At 38.7% G+C, this 24,387-nt stretch overlaps 1 protein-coding gene across 1 annotated transcript in view; it reads left to right on the plus strand.

Annotated features, from left to right (window-relative positions):
- Window positions 1–16,646, plus strand: part of LOC126484618 (centrosomal protein of 290 kDa-like) — a 209,353-nt gene extending 192,707 nt beyond the window's left edge. Inside the window, exons 29-32 of the mRNA XM_050108205.1 lie at window positions 3,288–3,388; window positions 5,675–5,825; window positions 12,618–12,797; window positions 15,579–16,646. Coding sequence (XP_049964162.1) covers window positions 3,288–3,388; window positions 5,675–5,825; window positions 12,618–12,797; window positions 15,579–15,614 — 468 coding nt within the window. The 3' untranslated portion in view covers window positions 15,615–16,646. The remainder of the gene's footprint in view (window positions 1–3,287; window positions 3,389–5,674; window positions 5,826–12,617; window positions 12,798–15,578) is intronic.
- The last annotated feature ends 7,741 nt before the right edge of the window (window positions 16,647–24,387 follow it).

The raw sequence follows: 24,387 nt of genomic DNA on the forward strand, positions 1-24,387 counted from the left end.
AAGGGCAGCAATTTTCCCCTCCTGTTCCACTATCTTCCTATCTCCGCTGCAAATCTTACATAACCACTGATGAGCCTGATCCACTTTCCCAACACCCACGCCACTGCAGTTCCCCCAGTGAAAAAAACTACTGCATCCATCACACCAAACCCCGGAACTAACAATTCTACGGCAAGTCAGGCACTTCTCACTCATGGCAAAAATAATACTTTAGCTAGAATAAATCAATTAAATTACCGAAAATCAAAAAAGACGTTACAAGAATTAAGCCTATTCACAAATGTATATAAGCAAGTTTCTGATTTAAAATTCCGCTGTTTTTCTGAGATCTGTATTAAAACAACGAAGGTATACGCTATTTATTATATATTTCACTCGATGGAATGAAAAAAGGGCAATTAAACAAGATACTTTAACTTTGATTCTCCAAAAACGTTACGAGAATTAGGCCTATAAACAAATGTATATAGGCAAGTTTCTGATATAAAGTTACGCTGTTTTTCTGAAATCTGTATTAAAACAATGAAGTTATACGCTATTTACGGTAGTTTACTTATTTGTTACCGAGAAACTAGTTAAATTACCTTGAAACAAGAAACAAACACGTTTACAAAATTTAAGCCTAAGCGTGACTTCGCGAAGTTACGATCTTTTCGTGTTTTCTGAAAAAATACGCAAAGAAAAGTCAAACCTTTAACGGCAAGACTAAACGATACACTAATGCACGTATTTAATTTGTTGTCAGCGTTAAACTAAATTATATTCCTGTCTAAATCACTTAACTTTCTGGAAATGGTTTCTGGCGTCACTTACTCGGTGGCCATCTTGGAACAGTCAGCAAGAGGATTGCAAATGAATGTAGGACTGTTCAGCTGATATAAATATTGAACAATGGATGGTTCACAAAGGCACCACTACAGGCAGCCAAGATTATGCCACAGTTCATTTGTAGTATCATATTTCCAGAGAGCTAAGGCTTCAGTCTCATCCGTATCAAAAGGAGTGTTTAATTATGACTTTGCAACCAGTGAAATATACAACTGATTTTATTCAGTCCCAGTCACATTATGGCTGCACCATTTGTAGATCAGTGTAAGCTTCATACCTTAAAATGCTCAATGTGTTACATGATGAGGCATCAGATTAGGAACTGGAACAATTTGGACCAGCCTGTATTCTGGGGCTTGGTAAAGAAAGAATTAAGGTTTAACATTCCATTGATTACTGTGTTATTAGAGGTTGGTCACAAAATCAGAAAGAACAAAAATGGGGGAAGGAAACCAAAGGAACTCAGAAATTTAGCTAAACTGATTTAGGGAAACCTAAATCAAGATGTCTGGAGAAGTATGAAAGTTCAGTTCTGCAAGAACAGTGCCACATCTTTAGCTAGATAACTGGTAACATATGCCCATAATACCTTAAATTTCTGAGAACATCCACAGTCATCCATACACATGTTTGAGTCCTACCAAATTAGTGTATGACTGAAAATAGGCTGGCAGATACAAATTTACAGACACGAGATTGGAACAAATATCAGCACTGGTTGTTGTTAAGGCCCATGTTGATTTAAGAGCTCATGGAATACAGAATTCAAAGATCAAATTTTATCACATCTAAAGCAGTTGCTACAATTTTGAGGTAATGGGTAATGTAGACTGGTGGTTCTTTACAATTTACTCATGACAATGAATAAATTGTGTTTGGTGCTGAACCTCATGCAGTCTTGAGAGGGATGGAGAAAAAATGATCTGATCAGATGCCAAAATTACTTATATGTCTAGACCCCCTAAGTGCTTCACAGACTGTTCAGCTACTGTATTCAGCAAGTGGGCAGCTGTGTGTACAGAAAAAAAGGCTAGGTGCTTGGTTTCTTCTTCTGGATTGTTTTCTTTCCTTCTTCTTCTTGCTCTACTGGGTAATGCGTTTTATTTGTGTCTCTGAGTAGCTGTTCTTATGAAAGGTTTGTGCAGATTCTGTAACTCAGTAGGCAGATTTTCCTTGTCGCATATAACTCTTGCTCTGTGTACCAGTGTGGTAAGAATCTGGTTTAAATTGTGAATCATACTGTGCTTTCCCCTTATATCTGATAGTTTCAGTTTTGAAGCGATTTTATGTGTGTCAATGGGAATCTCATAGGCAGAAGGAAACTGTCAATAAGGCGCAATTCATAAACCAACACATGACTTTGGCAAACTTCTCTCCAGGTAAAGAGATGTGATGAAATTGGTCACAGCAGACTTCGAATTGGACACTATTCACTATACTCATTGATGCATGACTTCCAGTGAAAAGAATCACTAACATGAGGTGCTTATTCATTGTATTTTATGACAGGAGTGTGTCCCTATAATTAAGTGTGGGTATAGTCTCTATTTTATGTAAAGACTGGATGTGAGTAATATGAGGTCTAAAATGTTGTGGCATTTCATGTATGTCCCTAAATTGTTGAAGTGTAAGTTTTAATGTATTTTAACATGTATTGGTAATTAATAGTGAACAGTAAAATAAGAGTGTTTAAAATTGTTTACAGTAAACCATGTGATAGTGCAAGTTACAAGTGTAGCTCACAGTAAAGATAATCTGGAAACCTGTAAATTGACAAACTATAAAAGAGTAACAGCATTACTGCATAGTACATAAAAACTGTGTTTGCTCAAGGAGGAACCTATCCATATATAAATTTATCCTGGGTTTGTGGCAGTGAGAGAACTGCTGTTTCTCCAACACACAACTGCCTCTGACACAGGTGCTTGTGAGTGTATACCACATACATTTTCACATCTGCTGTATATTCTGTACATTAACATTTATTTCATATGATTTTCATATGTTATTCCAAAAGAAAAAATATGTTCTCAGTTTTGCATAACAGTAATGCGCAGAACATTATGTGTAGCCAGCCTCAACAGGACATGCAACTCTGCATGTATTATGTCTTGGAAAATGGTAGGGCTTCAGATTTCATAAATAGGAAGATAATTCTCCATGTAACCAGATTTATACTAGCTAGTAAATGGGTTTGTTCATCATTATATGAAATGATTTGTGGGTTGGTGATTTCTTGGAATGTATGGTTATCTGTATAGATTTTGGTGAAGAGACTTTCATCCTTTTAGATAGTGTCTATGCTGTAAGAGTTGCAGTATAGTGTAGAAAAGTATGAGTATACTTAATTTCTGTTGACTTTTAGGAAAATTATAACATCCCAATATTTGCTGTGTCATATAGGTAAACAATTGTAGTGTCTTTTACTGACATTTACTGTCATAAACGTATTTTTTCAGAGTGATATTAAGATGTTAGCAGAGGCCCTAACTCATGATACAATCTTGCAACCTGAAGAAGTAAAGAAACCTGCAACAGTTTATTCTGCAGAAAGAAAAAGGTATCATTCTTGAATATATATTCTTTTGTAGCCATTTCAGTCATAGAACCAGAAAAATAAATATTTAAGTATCAGTTTCTTAGTTTTTAGTTCTTTGCTTATTTTTTGAAAAAATTGTGGTTTGAAAAATTATTCTAAGATATTTGCTGATGCTGTGAAAGTCAGATTTTGTGTATGTGTGTCTCCACATAGACACCTGTGTGTATAGTCCCAAGTGTCCCCATGTCAAGGGAGAGATTGATGTCATTAAGAACTAATTGAAATGATGAAGAATTGACACACCTGAAAGAAAAAATTAACACTCCTGTCCTGTGGATTTATGTAGTGATAACGTTATTGACCAATATCTCAATTACTAGTCAGTGTATGTCTCATGTGTGAAATGGTGGACTTTTAATATGTAGTGTTCATGCAGAAAGTTATGAGGGAATTAGAAAATGTTTATAACAATTTGCCTGTGTAGCACTGAAAGCACCAGGATTTTAATATGCCAAAGGAAAAGCTAGAAAAGGACTGAATTTAGTCAGCATAAGAGCTGTAATGATACAAAGAAATAACAAAATGTACGGAGCAATATATAAATACAATTCCACAATCACTATTTTTACAAATCATAGTAGGCAGTGTACATGATATTACATCAAACAGACTTTGAGGGATGAAACTCTAAATAACTTCTGCATTTATCCAAAATTCAGCAGTGCTGACTATTTTATGAGGATGAAAAGGGACCATCACTCCAAGTGTTAATGGACAATGCACTTTTGGGAGATGCCCGTCCCTTGTACAGTACTTCCATCACATGTTCTCAGCTATTATTTTAGATTGATATGAAGTCAAATTAATTAGAAAAGTCATTTTCTCATCACTTTGCATATGACTGTCCTTACTGATTAAACCATTCCATTTGGTGATAGTGGCAGAACTGTAGCTGTGTTCCCATGTTTCAAAGGAAGGGTGCAGTTTAATGTCCCATCTATGATAAGGCAACTAGAGGTGGACCATAAGAAAGGGGGCATGAAATCAGTAGAAACTTTCTCAAAGGAATCATTCTATCATTGCCTTAAGTGATTTAGGAAATTCAAGAAAAGCCTATATGAAGATGGCTTCCAAACTGCAAGTGCAGTGTCTTAACCACTGAGCCTCAGTATTCAGGCCTCTGTTATGCTACCACTGAACTGAAGCATTATGGGTTATCAATGTCTGTCATGTCTGTCAGCCTCAGCTGACGTCAAATTTCATAATCCTCTACAAGGTTTAGGACTGACCTTCTCCTGTGTACAATTCCTCCCTCTCCCCCATTTCCATGTGCATGTGTGTGCACACTTGTATGGCACTGGTATATGTTGTAACAATGTCATGGCTTGTAATTTTTTCGGTTAAACAAAACAACTGCAGAAAGCCTGACCATTTGCCTTTCTGGGCACTGTTGCGCCTTTTTGCCAATAATACAGTAATCTCTTATATATTATCTGTTATTGACAAATAACGATACTGAATGTTCAGAATTTCTCTACATACCTATGCTAACATTTCTACGCAGTGTTTGTCAGCGTATGTGCACTTTACCACTCTGTAATTAAAACCATTTGCAGGTCATTTATTGACCCTTTAAATTTTATATAATTTATGCCCCCCTATCCTAGGGCTGTCATTTTCAAAATAATTGTATATGGCTCCATTTATTTAATAAGAGAATGCTGTGGTGTAGCATTAACATATGTGATAATTATTCAAGAAGCTCCACATTCAGATCTTGATCCTGGAACTTAATTTAAGTTTTCTGGTATGATTCCATTGAAAAGTGCTGATGGTTTCTGTTGCTACATTACTGAACTGGACTAATATGTATATGAATGTAGACTTTCCTCGTGTACACTATTGAAGAAATGCTCACAGGTTTACACTGGGCTGAAAACCTGAGAGCTTTTCATATGGATTATTACTGTATCTGTAAAAATACCTGTTCTTTCAACATTAAGCCAGAACATCACTTTCAGTTTAAATAAATTTCTATAAATGTTTTAACTGTCTTCATCAAATGTTATGAGCTATAGTATTGGTGCATTCTTTGTTGAGACCCAGATGAGATTGTATTATACTAATAATTCAGCTAGGTACCTGAAAGAGTGTCTGTTGACTTTTGCACCAAGAATGTCTTGAAGGATGGTAAACAGTACTAATAAACAAACTTCATGTTGTAACAGAGCATCTCAGAAGAAAGATAAAAAATAGTATGAATAAGGAAACATGACTATATTTCACCATTCAGTATTCATTTTGCAGAGCAAACAGGAAGCTACAGCAAGAATTACAATTGAAAGAAATCCGAGAAGAAGAGCTCCAGAAAAAAATTAGATCACTTGAGAAGGAACTGCAGGACATCAGACAAGAACAACAGAAGGAACAAGCAGAAGTGGAAGAACGCAAGATGAAGGTTGGTTGCTGTTCATTAATAAAATATTTTTAATTTCTTGAACAGACGTGAAGGTTATTAGTGGTTCAGTAAAAAGCACAAATGCTATTTCTTCCATTAATGTTGTATTCCTGTTTATGAATATCAGTCAGTTGAGACGATTCTAATTGTGGAATGTGCCTTTAAATTTCTTTTATAAGTAAAATTATTAGTATTGTCATACAGTAGAACCTCTTTTACCCAACCTTTGATTAACCAGCTCCTCAGATTATCAGACAGTGTGTCTGAACATGAGTCTGTGCTCTTTGCCAAACTGTGTGCCAATGTTATCAATCAATTTTACTCCTGCCACAGGAGTCATGCTCCTCATGCATGCTCAGTTGACAGACTGCTGCACTGTTTGCTTTACTGTATTCTTTAATCTGCTATTTTATCTGTGCACATTTTCACTTCATCCTTTTTAATTTTAATGTAGCAGTGTAATTTTGTACAGTTTATTAACTTGTGATTAAGAAGTAGTGTGATGCTGCTGCAAAGTAAAGGTCTAACATATTGAAACAAAAAACATTTTACACTTTTTAAATAGATTTTTAGTGTCTGAATTTTCTGTTTTCCTTTTTTGTGTTAGAAATATAACTTTTTTACTTGATTTTGATTTAGTATGCCATTTTGAGCTCTGTAAAGGGCTTGTTTTATTCTACTCTGATTATCCATACTTTTTAGTGTATGATCACACCCTGGTCCCAGAAGAGATGGTTAATCAGGGTTCTACTGTATGTTTGATGCTATCTTAATTTACTTTACTCATGTTCAGTATTATTATTTGTTTAATGCTGGTAATCTGAATTTTCCAGTTTTCCTGTGTCGTAGATTCAGTATATGATTTCAGTTTATATGTACATTACTTGATGTTTTGTATTTAGTGCTAAACAATAATAGTATTTGCTTTACTTAGTGTTATCATTTTTACACTGTCCCGTCACATTAAAGTGAATACCTGTCAAAAGTCTGAATGACCACCTTTCCCAGTGTTGACTGCTCGGAGATGTGGAGGAAGAGAGTCAATGAAGATCTGAAAGATACTGACAGGGATGTGGAACCATGCCAACTCCAGCAGACAGCTGCCCAGGGACAGATGCATACTTGTGTTAATCTGTCGTGCTTTCCAGAATGACGAGATCACACAGGGAATGCCACGAAAGCATTCCATACTTCTCCGGTCTGGACCCCTCCAATAGTTGTTGCAGGGTGTTTGCTTTATGTCTGATGGAGCATAAAATGTGATTCATCTGAAAAGGCCAACTGTCACCAATCAATGGATGTCCAGTTACACCATTGGTCTGCAAATTCCAGCCATCGTCGCTGATCAACAGCAGCCAACAGCGGTGCAGAAACCAAGTGCCTGCTGTGGAGGCCCATATGCAGCAATGTACACAGAATGGTCATTGAAGAGACACCGTTGGTAGCCCCTTGATTCATCTGAATGGTCAACTGTTCAATAATTGCACATCTGTTCAATAATTGCACATCTGTTCACCTGTACTCATCTTGGCAGCCATCATTCACCCGCATCATCTGTGGCCTGTGGTGCACCACAGTTGCACTGGCACTGGTTTTGGATAGTGCCATTTTGCCATGCACAGTATACTTTTACTGTGGTGGCATGTGAACAGTTTACAAATTTGGCCATTTTGGAAATGCTTTCACCCTCAACCCAAAAGCCAGTGATCATGCCCTTTTGGATGTCAGATAAATCACTCCATTTCCACATTATGAAATGATTGCACTGTTTTCCATATCCCCGTGATACACTAAGCAAGGTTGCGCAGTGGTTGGCATACTGGACTCGCATTCAGGAGGACGGTGGTTCCACCCTGCTTCCAGCCATCCTGATTTAGGTTTTCCGTGATTTCCCTAAATCGCTTCAGGCAAATGCCGGGATGGTACCTTTGAAAGGGCATGGCTAACTTTCTTCCCCATCTGCCCATCAATGAGACCAATGACCTCACTGTTTGGTCTCTTCCCCAAACAACCCAACCCAACCAACCCTGTGATACATTTTAAGTACCCTCCATTTCTAGTGCTGCTACTGACCCTCTACAAGTGGTTATTGCACATTGGCATCAAACATATGTGCTGATCACATTAATGTCACTGTACTGTCTATTTCTTTGGGGCCAGATTTTTATTTTTGCAGCACTTCCATCGTGAATGGAAGAATTTATTTGCATCATGTTACGAAACATATTTTCACAATGTTGACTACTCTGAAATTAAGTTCGTCATTTACTATTCATTTGATTCTACTCAGTTGTGAGAGCCAACATGGGGAAATGAAGCAGGGAGAAGGAATATTGTGAACTAAACACACAAAGTGTGCATCAAAGAAGGGAAGAAAGTGCAGCAGAAAAGTAAGCCACTATAAAACTTCTTTGCAGGAGAAATAATTTGTGATCCACTGTAAACAATCTTATTACCACATTTACTCGAATCTAAGCTGCACTTTTTTCCTGCGGCTTATAATCGAGTGCAAAGCAAGCGGAAATTCTGAAAAAAGTTGGTGGGTGCCGCCACAACTTACTTCTGCTGTCGAATATATGTAGTGCTACACAGGCATGCTTTGGAGGCACAAAGATAGATACTGCCGCCAAAACATCTGCGTCATAAAAAAAAAAAAAAAAAAAAAAGGTGGAAGGCGAGCCATTTTCTCCACCCCGAGTTTCGACCACTGCATTTTCATACATTATCCAACGAAGTAAATACAAATTCCGTATTGTTCATCTTCGAATGTAGCAGCATTTCAATGTACCACAAAAATCCGACTGGCAAGACTGTTTGGGATGTTTGTCAATATAGCCAACTCTACGTTCTGAAACTTCGTGGCAGATTAAAACTGTGTGCCGGACCGAGACTCGAACTCGGGACCTTTGCCTTTCGCGGGCAAGTGCTCTACCAACTGAGCTACCCAAGCATGACTCACGCCCCGTCCTCACAGCTTTACTTCTGCCAGTACCTCGTCTCCTACCTTCCAAACTTCATATCAGCGTACACTCTGCTGCAGAGTGAAAATCTCATTCTGGTCTACGTTCTGAATTTTTTCCTATCTGTAAGAAGAGATGGTTGCTAATAGGAACTTTTATAAATTGTGAATCAAGTGCAGTATTCTCGTCACCATAAGAATAATATGCATATAAACATTTTGCCATGTATTGTTTCATGTTTGCTACTATCTCATTTAAATCCTGTCTGCCTAATAAACTACGAAACTAAAGTGAGACAACAGCAAACGCGGAAGAATATACATATCATGTCATGTTTATATTCGTATTATTCTTATGCTTAATAGTGATACAGTCAGAAATGAAGCACGGCAATTGACTAGATTTTTAAATCTAAGACGACTCTAATTTCTGTGTAGAAAGTAATGTACTAAAGAGACACCTACAAAGATTTTCAAACGGAGAAAAATTTTCACTAAACTCTCGTTCAGAACATCTTCTATCATACACAGTCTATTATTTGGTTCTTGTTGATCATTATCAAAGAAAGCAGCAGTGTAAGTAACAACAAATAGCAGTCTCTTACCATTGTTTCGCTAATGAGATGATTCCTCTTTTTTTTTTTTTTTTTTTTTTTTTTTTAAAAAAAAAAGAAGGGGGCGGTAGTGCGGCACGCACAAAAGCAAGCCATGCCGCGAGCGGCGACAGGCCGTAAACACGCACTATCAGAATGCGACAAACAATGCATGACACAGCACAGTAATGCATTTTCAGCTTAGAGTGACGTAAACACGTATAACAAAGAAAACTGCGCTTATCAGATCAAAGAAAAATAAGCAATCAATTCAAACCATACGAAGTACGTAGAAAAGGAAGGGTACCTGTATAAATACGGACGGAGCGCCTTGACTCATAGCAATGGCTACCTGGTAAACCTTAACTGCTAAGCTTATGACTCGAACCAAGCTACTGTAGCTGTATCGTCATTAAATCGACCTAAATTGTGTCTCATATTACAATGGACCAACTTTGTTTCGATTTGGAGAGGGGGCCTATAATTTTTCTCTCCCCTTGAATTTTGAGTCTCAAATTTCAGGTGCAGCTTAGATTCGGGAATTTTTTTCCCCTTGATTTCGAGTCTCATTTTTCAGGTGTGGCTTGGATTCGAGTAAATATGGTAGGTCCTGGCAAAACATCAACCTGGTGTCATAACTGGCAGAAAGCTCTAAATGCAGAGAAATATAAAGTTTTGTCCTTTGTGTTTATCCTGAGAAGAGCAGTTTGAAAGTTCACAGAATTGTTTGAGTGGTAATAGAATGTAACATAAACAATAAAATTTGACATTGTCACTATGGCTAATGATAGCAGTGTAGGAATTATTGAAAAAAATCCGGATGTTCCAGGCTTTGATCACAAATTACAATAAATAATGACATTTTCCAGTTGATAAAGGTTGTCACTAAAATGTTATGCCAGTGTATGTAGCAAGTTGACATTGCCAGTTCAGCACAATTTTCAGCATACTTTTACTTTATCCAATTTGAGTACAGTGATCCAGGGTTGGCCATTAACAATTGGAACTGCTCATTGCTTCTTGTGACACCAAACAAGATGATGAAGTGGTTAAAGGCACTGGACACACATTCAGAAGGGTGGCAGTTCAAGGTCCAGCCCAACCAGCCAGATTTAAATTTTCTGCAGTTACCTTTTGTTCATGGCAAATGCTGAGATGGTCCTTTGAAAAGGTCATTACTGAATTCGTTCGCCATCATTCCCCTCTCCAAAGTAGTGCATCATCTCTAGTGATCCGTTATTGGTGAACATTAAATCTAAATCTTCCCGCCTTCTTTCCTTACAGTTTGTGATCAAATACCATGATGAACAACTTTTTTAACAGAAATGCTGAAAAATGCTAACTGGTTGACATTTAATGGAAGGTGTAATGTGACTCGTAAACAGTATTATGAAAAGGATAAATTGCTACCCACCATATAGAGGAGATGTTAGTTGCATACAGGTACAACAAAAAGATTGCTATAAAACAGAGCTTTCGGCAAAAGACCTTGTTGTAAAGTAGGAAACAACCACAAACATGTGGGAGCATGCGCATGTGCTCACGCATGCACAAGCAACTGTCCATGATGAGAAAAGCAATCTGTGGTTGGTAGGGGAAAGGAGGATGCTGGTGTTGAGAGGGGGAAGAGTAGTAGGGTAGGGGTGGGGGAGGGTGTAGTGCAGCTTGTGGGAACATGGGAGTTACAAGATAAGGTTGCCAGGTGCAGTAGGAGGTTTGAGAGGGTGTGGGGGGAAGGGGAGTGGAAAAGGAGAGAAATAGAGGAGGAGAAAAAGACATGGTGGGTGTGTTGGTGGATTAGAAGGCTGAATAGTGCTGGATTGGATGTAGTGAAGGGGATAGATGGCCAAAGGATAGGGACTAGCAGAGGTTATAGGAACATAACAAGGAGCGTTATAGGAACATAACAAATGTAACCCACCCCTAGCCTCAAACTTTGCTGGTCCCTGTCCTTCACCCACCAGTCCCCTTACTGTGTAGTGCTGCCACTCCAGCACTATACAGCCTTCTCATCCATCAACGTACCCACTAGTCTTTTCCCCCCCTCCCTTATTTTTCTCCTTTTCCAGTCCCCTTCCTCCCCAATCCCCTCTAAACGATCCAGCTGCACCTAGCAGTCCTACCCTGCTGCACCATATCCCTGCATAGGGGCATTTTACCAGTCATTCTTATGAGGCTCCATCTGTGGCCTAAATGGCCAGGTACATTGGTCATGTTGTGCTTGTGTGAATACGCGTATGTTTCCTACTTTAAAAGAAGGCCTTATGGCCAAAAACTCAGATGTATAGCAATCTTTTTGTTGTGCCTGTACTCAGTTCAGCATCTCCTCAATATGTTGAATAGCAGTCTGTCCTTTACAGAATATTGTCATTATTCCAATCAGGATTTCCCACTGTTTTATTTTACCTCTCATAAACATCTACATACAAAATTAGCTTTCAGGATGAAAACTTGTAATGTTGTTAGTTCCCCAAATATACATTTTATAAAAACTGTCAAGTTGAAATTATACAGATCACATAGGGGCATTTTACCAGTCATTCTTATGAGGCTCCATCTGTGAATAGATTAAGAAGAAGTCTTAATATTGACTGCAGCAAAAAGGATCCTCTGCACCTACAGTATAGAGATCCACAGAGTATAATGTAGATTCTGAAGTTGTGTTAAGACTTGGATCTACTGTGGTCACTATTGGTATTGTGGTTTGTTTTAAAATGATGCGTAAACATATCACTTAATATGATTGCATGAACTGATGTAGTTCACTAAAACACATTTGATATGAAAACAAGAGGACATGCCCTGTCTTAAATAAGAATATTGTAATATGTGAACTAGATAAACTAATTATTATGTTCTTATGTAATATGATTCTATCAGGGTGTGAAAAAGCCAGGTTTGGATAACACCAAAATATTCTGAGGACAAAGCCTTGTTTTTCACTGCCCTGGTCTATAATTAACATGAAGTTAACCATTATTTGTGTTAATTCAACTTATTTGATGTGCTAATAGTGTAGTTAAATAATTAATGTAAGTCATGCTGTTGTAAGAAGCAATGACAGCTGTTAAAGGCCCCTCTTACAGATAAAAGATATGTGAAATGATGAATGTGCAAGATACTGCATAACTAACAACAGTGTTATATTATTTTCGGTAGATGTTTACTGTCAGCATACTTTACAAGTATAATGTAAACTGAAAAGAGGTAACTATTTTCATGAAATTATTTTTCTTTCAGGCAGTGCGATGGGATGAAAGGAAAAAATGGCAAATTCAGTTAGAAAAAATACGCAAGAAATTACAAGAAATGAAAGAAGCCAATGAAAAACTGGAAAAAAGCAACACCGGCTTAAGATTCACGGTTACTAGACTGGAACGGGAGAAAAATCTGCTTCTCATTAAACTGTCCACATTAAAGGTAATTTAGCTTGGCATGATTTTTGGAAGTTGTATTTCTGCATTTGCTGTCTGCTGTAACCAGTTAAGGCAGTCAATTCTAATCCAGTCTTCAACTGAATCCACATCTGTGAAGATTCTTCTGTTGATGGCATCTTGTGATGCATTGTATGATTGAAAGGATGCACAGAAGACAGAAGTACTAATTAAAGTATACAGTCTTATAATGAGAAAGTTTGCTGGATCAGTAATATGTATTACTAGTGCAACTGGCAATACTTTGCAATTGCTTAATATGTATGGGAATTATCTCTATCCATCTCCTCCTGCCTCATCTCTTTGTGCATATCCTCCTCTATATCCATGTCCTCCCGCCTTCTCTATCCATCTCCTTCTCCCCACTCTCTCTGACTATATTTATTGTTATTGAAAATGGAACCTTGATTGGGAAAAGGTTTACGAGTCTTGGTGAATCATTGATGTGCTTGTGTATATGACGTGTGATGCAGTCGACAAAGAATTTACCTTAAAAGTTGGGTTAAAACCTCATTCTTGGATAATATTCCCCTCAAATTATGTCATTTGGAAGGAACTGTTGTGCTTTATTTTATTCTATAAGGGATGCTTCAATCAAGGTTCTTGGCTTGAAAGCAAGATGCCAGTGCCTTTGGTGGCAGTGTCAATTGTGATAATTTGATCTTTCCATTCACACAACATAATCCTGACGGTTCATGTCGATACCTTGAAGCATGACAATGTTGCCAAATAATGTTCATTGTCTCGAAGTCGACCAATACCTCCACAGTGTAATCTACTATTGGATTGCATCTGAAGCCAAACATTCAGTTTGGATTGGTACATTTGGCCATCTGTTGTGCCAATGTTCCAAATTATTTTGTGCATAAGCCCCAACCAAGTGAACTGAACTCTATTTTATCCATTGTCCCAGAGTCAAAATGGACTGAGCTTGAGAAATTCTTATTCAGTTTGCCTCCAAACTCTGTCCACACTATTTGTCAGTCTCATTGATTCGATGGTCATGTTGTTGGCTTGTGTTGCACATATGCCAACCAATATTTTGATGCCTCAGTAGTGGCATTTTTTCCAAAGAAGTAAACAATGAACTGAAATCAGTTGAACATTTGCAGCACACCAAATTATAACAAACTGACATGAGTTCAGTCTTGGCAACACACCAAAGATATGCTCACCACCAATAATACACTAAAATATTGTATTCTTTTTTGCAGAATATCAATATTCAATGCAGAATTTGTTGTTGTTATGGAAACATGAGACAGCAGAACTGTCAAACTGACCATCACATTTATTTCATTGAGATTTTCATACAAAAATACCATCAAAATCTCTGATATTCCTGTAGATTTTCCAAAACTTTTCTTTCATACAAACCTTGTCCTGACAATTATGGGCACAACAATCAGCCAAATCACTCATGCCATTCTCAAGTGGTGGTCTTTCATACAAATGGCAATTGATTTTTGTTTATATAGATTACATTTGGTTCTGAGCTTGTTGATGGTTAAGACACATAAGAAGTAGAAAGATACCATTCTTAATAGAACACTGCATCCATGTGCTGAAGATGAATGAGGAGCACTCATTCTCCACCACTCAATTTCCATGTGCATAGACTCCACACAGCTGGCGGCTTTTGCTATGTCACAACACAGTGCAAGGTGTATTGGCAAGTAATGGAGCAACATCAGGTCTGTGCACACTGCAACTATGCAGCCTATTCCCATGTGAGTGACATCCATGCAGCCATACATGCTCTGTGTGTATCTGTCTCATTAGGTAACTAGTATTGGTCATTTCAGGCAACTTCCACCAAGCTCTACAAAGTTTGTTTGCTCTCTCCTGCACACCACAGTCACCTGAAGACCACTTGGATCAGCCACACACTTGTGCTCTGATTTTTAATGTTTCAAGAATAGATCATTCATCATAATATAGAAGTCATCTTCATAATAGAAAGGAACTGTGACATATGTTTCCACATTTTGTTGCTTAGGTGTGAAAAATAATTGCTCATTTCACATTCTGTTCAGTGATTATGACATCATCAATAAACACTATACTCTTTTTGGTAGTGGTCACTTTTCCATTTTGTGAATTTTTTGGAGCCTTTTTTGAGTATGAGATATATTTGAGTGAAGCTAGTAATAATAACTGGTATGTTGTTTTAGGAGGTGGCTTCTGTTAGTGCCAACAGTCATACTTTGAATTTGATTTCATTTAGTGGTTCCATGATGGCACTGTAAACTCTTAATATATTCCAAAATATGATAAGAATGAAAACATTCATTTTTCTGTTTCTATCGTATATTCAGCGGCGTGACCTTAGTCTTCATCATATTCTGAATTTTACATGTCCAGCTATACTTTCTTACCTTTTAGTTGCTTTTGTCATGTTCCTAGCAATTGCTAAAGTATCATTGCGTTTTATCATTGCCATTTATGCTGAACAATAGAAGCCATCATCAGAAATACATCTGAATAAGTTCCATTCATAGGAGATAAGCTGCAGAGGTTATTTCTCAGATTAATTTTGCAAACTGGCTTGTTGTATATATATATATATATATATATATATATATATATATATATATATATTTTAATAAAACACCGCTGGTTGGAAATTAATTGTTGATTTTAAGTCTTTCATAAGTAATAAGACTATGTTCAATGGTGCATAAGTAGTTTTATCTATTCTGTTAATGTAACGGTGTTAATATGCATTTACCAAGTGAATATGCTGTCCTGTTATTTTCCATTTCAGGAGGAAAAAGTGAAACTAGCTCTTTCAGCTAGGTAATAAAACATGAGTAATTCAAAACTGTCTGCAAAACACAGTTCAGCTTGCATTCAGCATGTTAGAGGGAAGAAACACATGTATCACATGTCCTTGACATTCTGGAGTTTCCTCTGTATGAAGTACTGTAATGAAACCTGTTCTATTTTTACAAAATCTCCATACTGTGCTTGCAGTAACATATGTGACTGCACATTACACTTGGAAAACAGATTTTTTAACTATATTGTGCTCATGCCTCTGAAAGCCCAGAGTTTATAACAGCACTGTGACATTCATCACTTACCTTTATGCAATGGTGTACTGTCTCTTATTCTCAGCAGAGGTATTAATTTAGTAATTTGACTACGGTTTTTGTGATGTTTTCATGTATTAATAGAGTGGTACTTATCAGAGTGTTTAATTTACTCATTATTCAGATGGCTGTTTCGCAGGTGCCTATATTTGCAACAGTAAATATTACATGCATAAACTTGTAAAAGATTGTGAATTGTCTGGTAAACCATGTAATTATTTTGGGACTTGTGCATTCGTGTCCTGTGTGCTGTTAACATATATGTATACTTGCAAACAAGAGTGTACCCTAATTTATTTTTCAGATGATATGTGTGTGTAGTTCTGTCTGTTTCTGTATTTATTTACTAAGAAGATACTTTTGAACACTTCTTTGTCCTTTCAGTACAAGAAAATCAAAGATTTTGTTTTAATTAAACGTATGACTATTGCTGCCTATTTTATTTCTAATAATTTGGTTGTCAGTCAGGTCCCAACATTTAGAAAATTAAAAGGCACACAAACAAATACAATTGAATATGGTTGTAGCAATAAATTTAACCTACTTGCAAAAAAGAAGAATGAATTAAAGTGGTAAAACAGGGTTGTGTTGCTAACTTTTAATATAAAAAAGTACAGAATACTGTGTGTCTGCATAAACAATATTTTTTTTTAATACAGGAAGTCTTGTGCATACTTGTTCATATTTATGTTCTTAGCATTTCCCTTTATTTAAGATTTTGGATTTGATTGATGTTTTATTATTTGCCATCATAATTTAGTTTATACTTTGCAAGAATTGTTGTGTGCCTTAATGTAATCCATTCTCTTTTGAGATTAAAAATGTGTTGAAATGCACCAAAATATTTATGTTGTTTAATGGTCGTGGGATTTGAAGGTAGACGATATGTTCACTTGCAAATACCAAAAATAAATTAATTAAATTGTATGTTATTGGCTACAATTATAATGGCGCTAAGAATATTCAAAAATGCATTGCTTTAAAATTATCTTCAAGAGTTATTCAGCTTCACATGACTCACAGATTTACATCTAGACCTAAATATGAACTCTGTAAGCCACTATGAAATGTGTGATGGAAGACGTATAATGTGCCAGTATTCCTTTCTTCCCTTCCTATTCCTGTCATGAGTAGTCTGTGTCACCCTATAAAACTAAATTGTTTTTTATTGTACTTTTTTGGTCATTAGGTAAGATTTGTGTGAGGGGAAATATTCTTGGGAAGAGATGTTCACTGCATCCACAGTATTCACATTATATGTACCTACAGGCATTCTTTGATATACAGTTGATAGGCGATAGGTCATTTCTTTCATATAAGCAGTATAATTCTAGTACACTAGCAAGTCCAGTGGTTCTTATCCCTACTAAGTGATCATAATTAAGTTTTGATTCCACAATAACTTTATTTTTGATTGAACTGTAGTGGAGTCTTCCACAGTGAAACAATTTTAGGAGACATGATTTAGTATCATTTAAACAATTTTTGAGGTATAAAACTCAGAAATCCTTTTACAGTGGTTAAATAGTTAGGGGATCATTCCGGTGTTTCACCACACAAAAATCTAGTGCCCCTTTAGGGCAAGTAAAGATAATGAATTGTTTAAGCTGTTTGGTTGGATAAGTCTGTGGCTTGAGTAGTCATTGGAAGAACAAAAAAATAGTCAGCCTTAGGATGAAGGAACAGTATGTAAGTTTAATGACCTGGATTTTCTGCTTTCGGTAGCTTCCACTGTTCAGTATGTTGCTTCTTGCTATAATCTGGTTTAATGACAGTTTAGTTAATTGATGAATACAACAGTGTAGAAGTTGTGATCTTTTCACATTTATTAACATAAGTCAAATATCGATGACTAGCTTACAATTAATACTTTTAGCAGTCTTTATACCACAGGTCAGCGCTTACACTGCAAATGTTGCCAGGGACAACATTTTTACACTACACTTTCCTTGTCATGTTCTGACTCGCAGATAACATGAAGTGAGTTTTCAGTTATTTAGTCACTGTGCACTTTGTATATATGAACATGAAATATACTGTTATATTTTAATTTATAACATGAAAGACAGCAAAATTAGACAACACAAAATTGTAATAAGTAAAACATCAAGTCTGCTTAACTATGACTTGGATGATCAGAAAAAAAGGCAAAATTACCCTGTTTTATGGATATTATTTATACTTCCAAAGAGATTCACAGCATCTGCCAAAAATGGGAAAAATGAAATTTCTGGATTGAATAATTTTCAAACTAATGAGTTCCCCCAGAGACAGAGGGAATTTTTTTAATCAGAAAAATTAGGGCTACAGAACTATGATACCTGAAATTTGGAAATAGTTGTTACTTAAGAGTCCAATGTTCTGGAACATGCGAACTGAGGTTACTAATAATTTTTAAAACAAGATTTTTTTTTAATTCATAAAATGTGTTCTGAGAAGAGAAGATTGAGGTCTTTCAAATGAGGTACATCACTTCAGCACTAAACACCCATTTGCTCATAAGGAATTTCCACTCAAAGTGTTATTTACAAATCTTAAACTATGGACATCTTTTTATGAAAATTGTTTACAGGTAAATTAATTAGGCTGTTATCATCAGTAAATGTGAAATTACTTTGTGAGTATCATAACTTTATGCATATGTGCTTGAATAAGAAAGTAGCTACTGTGTAACTGTCGTATATGTCCTATTTATGAAACTAGAGCAAAATAAAGAAAAAAATTTTTAGGTATCAGTAGTGGTACAATAACAAATACGATAGTTACAGCTTGCTGTGTTACAAGTAGTTATTTTCAGTATCATTGAGGGTGTAAATTTATAGTTGTGGACTAGCAAGAAAATAGTGGGAAGTGTTGGAAAAAGGTCATCCACAAACAACTAAAGCAAAGACAGTCATAACATCTAACTTATTGCCCATCCAAGGATACAGCCAAAGGGAGGGATGAGTCCGGACCACCACTATCACCTAAAAAAATTGTACACAACCTAATTGCCATGTAGTGAAACAGAAAGATCAAAAGTTTTCATTTGAGACTGTTGCTACAGTGTATATGCAACATAATGTGACTCCGATTTGGGTGTATAAGTACCACCATGAAGGCAGGGGTTTAGTGGGGAATTTGTTTCTTTCCAACGTGTGTGTGGTAAATGCAGAAATGTGAACTACAGCAACAGTTTTACTGAATGTGTCCAAGCAGGACCAACATGCTATTATTCTTTTCTTGGGTGCCAAAGGGCAAACACCGGTAGACATTCATTAGATAATGAAGATTATGAACGGAACAGCATGTCTGTCGAAAACTGCCGTTGTGGAATGGTGTGACAAGGGATGCTGCTGATTCATGAAAATGCACATCCCCACATCACAAATGTCAAGACAGAAGTCACGCCAGCTCAACTGGGAGACACTCGAGCACCCATCCTGTAGTCTTGATCTCTCCCCATGTGATTATCATACCTTTGGTCCCTTAAAAAAGGTTGTGAAGACTTGACAATGCCTCATGGAAAAGGATGTGTGTCAGGCAGTTATGAACTTCTTTATGCAGCAGGCCACAGTGTTTTGCCAAACCGGTATCTCCAACCTTGTGCATAGGTGGGACAATTGCCTCAGCACCCGCAGTGATCTTGCCTGAGTGACATACCAATTCTGGACATACTACCTTCAAACAGAAGTTTTTTGTATTCTGATTTTCAGTCATATAACAAAAAAGGGATATGCACGAATGATAATCAACAAGGCCTCTGATAGATTTAAACTATCGATATATTGACAGTACTATCGGCTGTCACCTAAAACTATACCTATACTTGTACTTATATTAGAAGAATGACCTGTGTTTTGTTAGCAAATAATTTTAATTCATTTGGAAATGTAGTGAAGTTATCATATTGGCAAATAAAGAAATATTTAACTGCACATTCACTGAGAATATATGTTACACTGTTTCAAGGAAAGATTTTCTGGCTTATTTCAATGGACCAAATACTATTCCTATGAAAGCCTCCTAAAAGCAAATTATGTATATTGAATTATTAGGTAAATAAACATGTTTTCAAAATAAAATGAAAAACATGAGTCTATTTAAAATTCACTTTAACATATGCAACTCAGAAGTAGCAAGCCTTGTGGGTGTCAACACAAGACACTAAATATTAACCTGAAAACATAGACCCATTGAATGTATCCAACTGACAGAACAATCATCTAGTAGCCAAAGAGACTGGGGAAAATAACATTATTCATTCTTCAAAGAGTGGGTATTGGAGCACACATGACGAAAGGAATAATGTTTACAGTGTAGTTGCACTTCATTGTTAACCCCTGACCGCTGATACATTTTCCTTCACAAATGGCGTAATCATTATATAGGCCTGTAGTCATTATCACTGGTCAATATAATTGTCCATCTTTATCATTATTTATATCTAAAAACACAGATGATGTGACTTACCGAACGAAAGTGCTGGCAGGTCGATAGACACACAGACAAACACAAACATACACATGAAATTCAAGCTTTCACAACAAACTGTTGCCTCATCAGGAAAGAGGGAAGGAGAGGGAAAGACGAAAGGATGTGGGTTTTAAGGGAGAGGGTAAGGAGTCATTCCAATCCTGGGAGCGGAAAGACTTACCTTAGGGGGGAAAAAAGGAAAAAAGGGCAGGTATACACACGCACACACACACATATCCATCCGCACATACACACACACAAGCAGACATTTGTAAAGGCAAAGAGCTTGGGCAGAGATGTCAGTCGAGGCGGAAGTACAGAGGCAAAGATGTTGTTGAAAGACAGGTGAGGTATGAGCGGCGGCAAGTTGAAATTAGCGGAGATTGAGGCCTGGCGGATAACGAGAAGAGAGGATATACTGGAGGGCAAGTTCCCATCTCCGGAGTTCTGACAGGTTGGTGTTAGTGGGAAGTATCCAGATAACCCGGACGGTGTAACACTGTGCAAAGATGTGCTGGCCGTGCACCAAGGCATGTTTAGCCACAGGGTGATCCTCATTACCAACAAACACTGTCTGCCTGTGTCCATTCATGCGAATGGACAGTTTGTTGCTGGTCATTCCCACATAGAAAGCTTCACAGTGTAGGCAGGTCAGTTGGTAAATCACGTGGGTGCTTTCACACGTGGCTCTGCCTTTGATCGTGTACACCTTCCGGGTTACAGGACTGGAGTAGGTGGTGGTGGGAGGGTGCATTGGACAGGTTTTACACCGGGGGCGGTTACAAGGGTAGGAGCCAGAGGGTAGGGAAGGTGGTTTGGGGATTTCATAGGGATGAACTAAGAGGTTACGAAGGTTAGGTGGACGGCGGAAAGACACTCTTGGTGGAGTGGGGAGGATTTCATGAAGGATGGATCTCATTTCAGGGCAGGATTTGAGGAAGTCGTATCCCTGCTGGAGAGCCACATTCAGAGTCTGATCGAGTCCCGGAAAGTATCCTGTCACAAGTGGGGCACTTTTGGTGTTCTTTTGTGGGAGGTTCTGGGTTTGAGGAGATGAGAAAGTGGCTCTGGTTATTTGCTTCTGTACCATGTCGGGAGGGTAGTTGGGGGATGCGAAAGCTGTTTTCAGGTGGTTGGTGTAATGGTTCAGGGATTCTGGACTGGAGCAGGTTCGTGTGCCATGAAGACCTAGGCTGTAGGGAAGGGACTGTTTGATGTGGAATGGGTGGCAGCTGTCATAATGGAGGTACTGTTGCTTGTTGGTGGGTTTGATGTGGACGGATGTGTGAAAGGTTGTGAAGGGTGAGTTGCCTTTCCGGAGGTGGGAAACCTCTGTCCTATCCAAAGGCCTCACCTTCAGCCCCACTCCCAGATTCAACCAAACAGCCCTTGTCAAAGATTTACTCTCCTACACCCGTACTCTCTGCTGGAAATATCACTTTGCCACAAAGAAAAATGATCCTAATCCTACTCCTAATGGTCCAACTCTCCAAGACACTATCCAAATTGAACCCTGCCTGGAACAGTTCCGTCCTCCATCACAGCGGGACCCACCTCCTCTTCCTCAAAATCACCCTCTCCAAACTTTCCAGGAATTTCTGACTCCCAGCCTTACCTCTCAATCCTTCTTAAAAATACCTTAAGCCTACTCCCAACATCACCACTGCTGGAGCCCAGGCTATCCGTGATCTGAAGGCTGACCGATCCATCGTCATTCTTCCGGCGGACAAGGGTTCCACAACCGTGGTACTTGATCGTTGGGAGTATGTGGCTGAGGGACTGCGTCAGCTTTCAGACAACACTACACACAAAGTTTGCCAAGGTAATCCCATTCCTGATGTCCAGGCAGAGCTTCAAGGAATCCTCAGAACCTTAGGCCCCCTACAAAACCTTTCACCTGACTCCATCAACCTCTTGACCCCACCAACACCCCGCACCCCTACCTTCTACCTTCTTCCTAAAATTCACAAACCCAATCATCCCGGCTGTCCCATTGTAGCTGGCTACCAAGCCCCCACAGAACGTATCTCTGCCTACGTAGATCAACACCTTCAACCCATTACATGCAGTCTCCCATCCTTCATCAAAGACACCAACCACTTTCTCGAACGCCTGGAGTCCCTACCCAGTCTGTTACCCCCGGAAACCATCCTTGTAACCATTGATGCCACTTCCTTATACACAAATATTCCGCACATCCAGGGCCTCACTGCGATGGAGCACTTCCTTTCACGCTGATCACCTGCCACCCTACCAAAAATCTCTTTCCTCATTACCTTAGCCAGCTTCATCCTGTCCCACAACTTCTTCACTTTCGAAGGCCAGACATACCAACAATTAAAGGGAACAGCCATGGGCACCAGGATGGCCCCCTCGTACGCCAACCTATTCATGGGTCGCTTAGAGGAAGCCTTCTTGGTTACCCAGGCCTGCCAACCCAAAGTTTGGTGCAGATTTATTCATGACATCTTCATGGTCTGGACTCACAGTGAAGAAGAACTCCAGAATTTCCTCTCCAACCTCAACTCCTTTGGTTCCATCAGATTCACCTGGTCCTACTCCAAATCCCATGCCACTTTCCTTGACCTCCACCTGTCCAATGGCCAGCTTCACACGTCCGTCCACATCAAACCCACCAACAAGCAACAGTACCTCCATTATGACATCTGCCACCCATTCCACATCAAACGGTCCCTTCCCTACAGCCTAGGTCTTCGTGGCAAACGAATCTGCTCCAGTCCGGAATCCCTGAACCATTACACCAACCACCTGAAAACAGCTTTCGCATCCCCCAACTACCCTCCCGACCTGGTACAGAAGCAAATAACCAGAGCCACTTTCTCATCTCCTCAAACCCAGAACCTCCCACAGAAGAACCCCAAAAGTGCCCCACTTGTGACAGGATACTTTCCGGGACTGGATCAGACTCTGAATGTGGCTCTCCAGCACTTCCTCAAATCCTGCCCTGAAATGAGATCCATCCTTCATGAAATCCTCCCCACTCCACCAAGAGTGTCTTTCCGCCGTCCACCTGACCTTCGTAACCTCTTAGTTCATCCCTCTGAAATCCCCAAACCACCTTCCCTACGCTCTGGCTCCTACCCTTGTAACCGCCCCCGGTGTAAAACCTGTCCCATGCACCCTCCCACCACCACCTCCTCCAGTCCTGAAACCCGGAAGGTGTACACGATCAAAGGCAGAGCCACGTGTGAAAGCATCCACGTGATTTACCAACTGACCTGCCTACACTGTGAAGCTTTCTATGTGGGAATGACCAGCAACAAACTGTCCATTCGCATGAATGGACACAGGCAGACAGTGTTTGTTGGTAATGAGGATCACCCTGTGGCTAAACATGCCTTGGTGCACGGCCAGCACATCTTTGCACAGTGTTACACCGTCCGGGTTATCTGGATACTTCCCACTAACACCAACCTGTCGGAACTCCGGAGATGGGAACTTGCCCTTCAGTATATCCTCTCTTCTCGTTATCCGCCAGGCCTCAATCTCCGCTAATTTCAACTTGCCGCCGCTCATACCTCACCTGTCTTTCAACAACATCTTTGCCTCTGTACTTCCGCCTCGACTGACATCTCTGCCCAAGCTCTTTGCTTTTACAAATGTCTGCTTGTGTGTGTGTATGTGCGGATGGATATGTGTGTGTGTGTGAGTGTATACCTGTCCTTTTTTCCCCCTAAGGTAAGTCTTTCCGCTCCCGGGATTGGAATGACTCCTTACCCTCTCCCTTAAAACCCACATCCTTTCGTCTTTCCCTCTCCTTCCCTCTTTCCTGATGAGGCAACAGTTTGTTGCGAAAGCTTGAATTTCATGTGTATGTTTGTGTTTGTCTGTGTGTCTATCGACCTGCCAGCACTTTCGTTCGGTAAGTCACATCATCTGTGTTTTTAGATATATTTTTCCCACGTGGAATGTTTCCCTCTATTATATTTTTATTGTTTTAAAAATGTACACATTGATGCATTTCAGCCAGAGCCATTATCAGAATGTGCCAGTTAAACAGAACAA

Source organism: Schistocerca serialis, chromosome 1 (assembly GCF_023864345.2).
Source record: "Schistocerca serialis cubense isolate TAMUIC-IGC-003099 chromosome 1, iqSchSeri2.2, whole genome shotgun sequence".
Taxonomy (NCBI): domain Eukaryota; kingdom Metazoa; phylum Arthropoda; class Insecta; order Orthoptera; family Acrididae; genus Schistocerca; species Schistocerca serialis.